The 2,500-nt window shown below is 50.1% G+C and overlaps 1 protein-coding gene across 7 annotated transcripts in view; it reads right to left on the bottom strand.

Annotated features, from left to right (window-relative positions):
• LOC105911136 (ATP-dependent 6-phosphofructokinase, platelet type-like) overlaps positions 1 to 2,500 on the bottom strand; it is a 26,267-nt gene that overhangs the window by 9,924 nt on the left and 13,843 nt on the right. For all 7 annotated transcript variants that reach the window (XM_031563158.2, XM_031563160.2, XM_031563159.2 and 4 more), the window contains 2 exons: positions 1,184 to 1,330; positions 10 to 80 (listed from right to left, as the gene is read on the bottom strand). In XM_031563158.2, coding sequence (XP_031419018.1) covers positions 10 to 80; positions 1,184 to 1,330 — 218 coding nt within the window. The remainder of the gene's footprint in view (positions 1 to 9; positions 81 to 1,183; positions 1,331 to 2,500) is intronic.

Genomic DNA, 2,500 nt, shown 5'->3' with positions numbered 1-2,500 from the left:
GTCCATTACCTTTTGGTCCCCAGTAGTGATCCTCCTTGGCCGGTCCAGCCGCCAACATCACCCCACCCCATCTCCTTAATCTGCCAATCAGAACAAGGCAATCAGCTACACACACACACACACACACACACACACACACACACACACACACATCACCCCACCCCATCTCCTTAATCTGCCAATCAGAACAAGGCAATCAGCTACACACACACACACACACACACACACACACACACACACACACACACACACACACACACACACACACACATCACCCCACCCCATCTCCTTAATCTGCCAATCAGAACAAGGCAATCAGCTACACACACACACACACACACACACACACACACACACACAGAACAGCAATAACAACTGCACACGCAAACACTTCAACAACGCCCTCTTCCATGCACACACACACACACACATTTATAATTAATAAATCATTTCTTGCTGTTCTTTGATGTGTGTGTGTGTGTGTGTGTGTGTTACCTGTCCTTTGGTATGAGTGTGTGTGTTACCTGTCCTTTGGTGTGTGTGTGTGTGTGTTACCTGTCCTTTGGTGTGTGTGTGTGTGTGTGTGATACCTGTCCTTTGGTGTGTGTGTGTGTGTGTGTGTGTTACCTGTTCTTTGGTGTGTGTGTGTGTGTGCATGTGTGTTACCTGTCCTTTGGTGTGTGTGTGTGTGTGTGTGTGTGTGATACCTGTCCTTTGGTGTGTGTGTGTGTGTGTGTGTGATACCTGTCCTTTGGTGTGTGTGTGTGTGTGTGTGTGTGATACCTGTCCTTTGATGTGTGTGTGTGTGTGCCTGTGTGTGTGTGATACCTGTCCTTTGGTGTGTGTGTGTGTGCCTGTGTGTGTGTGTGTGATACCTGTCCTTTGGTGTGTGTGTGTGCCTGTGTGTGTGTGATACCTGTCCTTTGGTGTGTGTGTGTGTGTGCCTGTGTGTGTTACCTGTCCTTTGGTGTGTGTGTGCATGTGTGAGTGTGTGTGCATGTATGCGTGTGTGCGTGTGCATGTGTGAGTGTGTGCATGTGTGTGTGTTACCTGTCCTTTGGTGTGTGTGTGTGTGTGTGTGTGTGTGATACCTGTCCTTTGGTGTGTGTGTGTGTGTGTGATACCTGTCCTTTGGTGTGTGTGTGTGTGTGTGTGTGTGTGTGTGTGTGTGTGTGTGTGTTACCTGTCCTTTGGCGAAGCCCTCAAAGCCGTCGTGGACCGCCATCATGCGATGCCCCTCAGTGATGCCCACTCTGACAGCCGAGCGAACCGCTGCATTCATGCCCGCCGCCGGGGCGCCAACGTTCAGCACCGCCACCGTGAATGGGCCCTGACACACACACACACACACGCACGCACGCACGCACACACACACACACACACACACACACACACACACACACACACGCAGGCACACACACACACACACACACACGTGCGCACACACACAATCACACACATGCACCCACACACAAGCACATACACACATACACAGACATACTCACACTCACACAGATACACACACACCCACGTACGCAAACACACACATACACACAGACATAAGCACACACATGCACGCGCACACACACACACACACACACAATCACACACATGCACGCACACACACGCACATACACACATACACAGACATATACACACACAAACACAAATACACACACACACAGACATATATATGAGTGTTGAAAAATTGTGTTGTAGTAATCTACCTAATAATAACAGCATTAGCATAAGTTTAGCCTAGCTGAGCACAAAATATCTTTAGTTTAGCATGAACTAAGCTTAGCCAAGCAGACATAACGTTACTTTAGCTTAGCCTAGCCAAGAATAGCATTAAATTAGCGTAGCATAATATGACACTTGGTATGAACAGCATTGTGATCATACCCATTCAAACGTCCAATAGCATCTCTCCCGCATCTCTTAAGCTTGGCAAACTGAACACCAGGACCCATGGAGATGCATATCGCCAGTGTTCTGCGTTAGCCACACTAGCACCAGTGCTCTGCGTTAGCCACACTAGCACCAGTGTTCTGCGTTAGCCACACTAGCACCAGTGCTCTGCGTTAGCCACACTAGCACCAGTGTTCTGCGTTAGCCAGTTAGCCAGACTAGCGCTAGTGCTCTGCATTAGCCACACTAGCACCAGTGCTCTGCGTTAGCCAGTTAGCCAGACTAGCGCTAGTGCTCTGCGTTAGCCACACTATCACCAGTGTTCTGCGTTAGCCAGACTAGCACCAGTGCTACTAGCGCCAGTGCTCTGCGTTAGCCACACTAGCACCAGTGTTCTGCGTTAGCCACACTAGCGCCAGTGCTCTGCGTTAGCCACACTAGCGCCAGTGCTCTGCGTTAGCCACACTAGCACCAGTGCTCTGCGTTAGCCACACTAGCGCCAGAGCTCTGCGTTAGCCACACTAGCGCCAGTGCTCTACGTTAGCCACACTAGCGCCAGTGCTCTGCGTTAGCCACACTAGCACCAGTG

The sequence above is a fragment of the Clupea harengus genome, chromosome 25 (genome assembly GCF_900700415.2).
Source record: "Clupea harengus chromosome 25, Ch_v2.0.2, whole genome shotgun sequence".
NCBI classification, from domain to species: domain Eukaryota; kingdom Metazoa; phylum Chordata; class Actinopteri; order Clupeiformes; family Clupeidae; genus Clupea; species Clupea harengus.
This window is presented reverse-complemented; position numbering and strand designations above follow the sequence as displayed.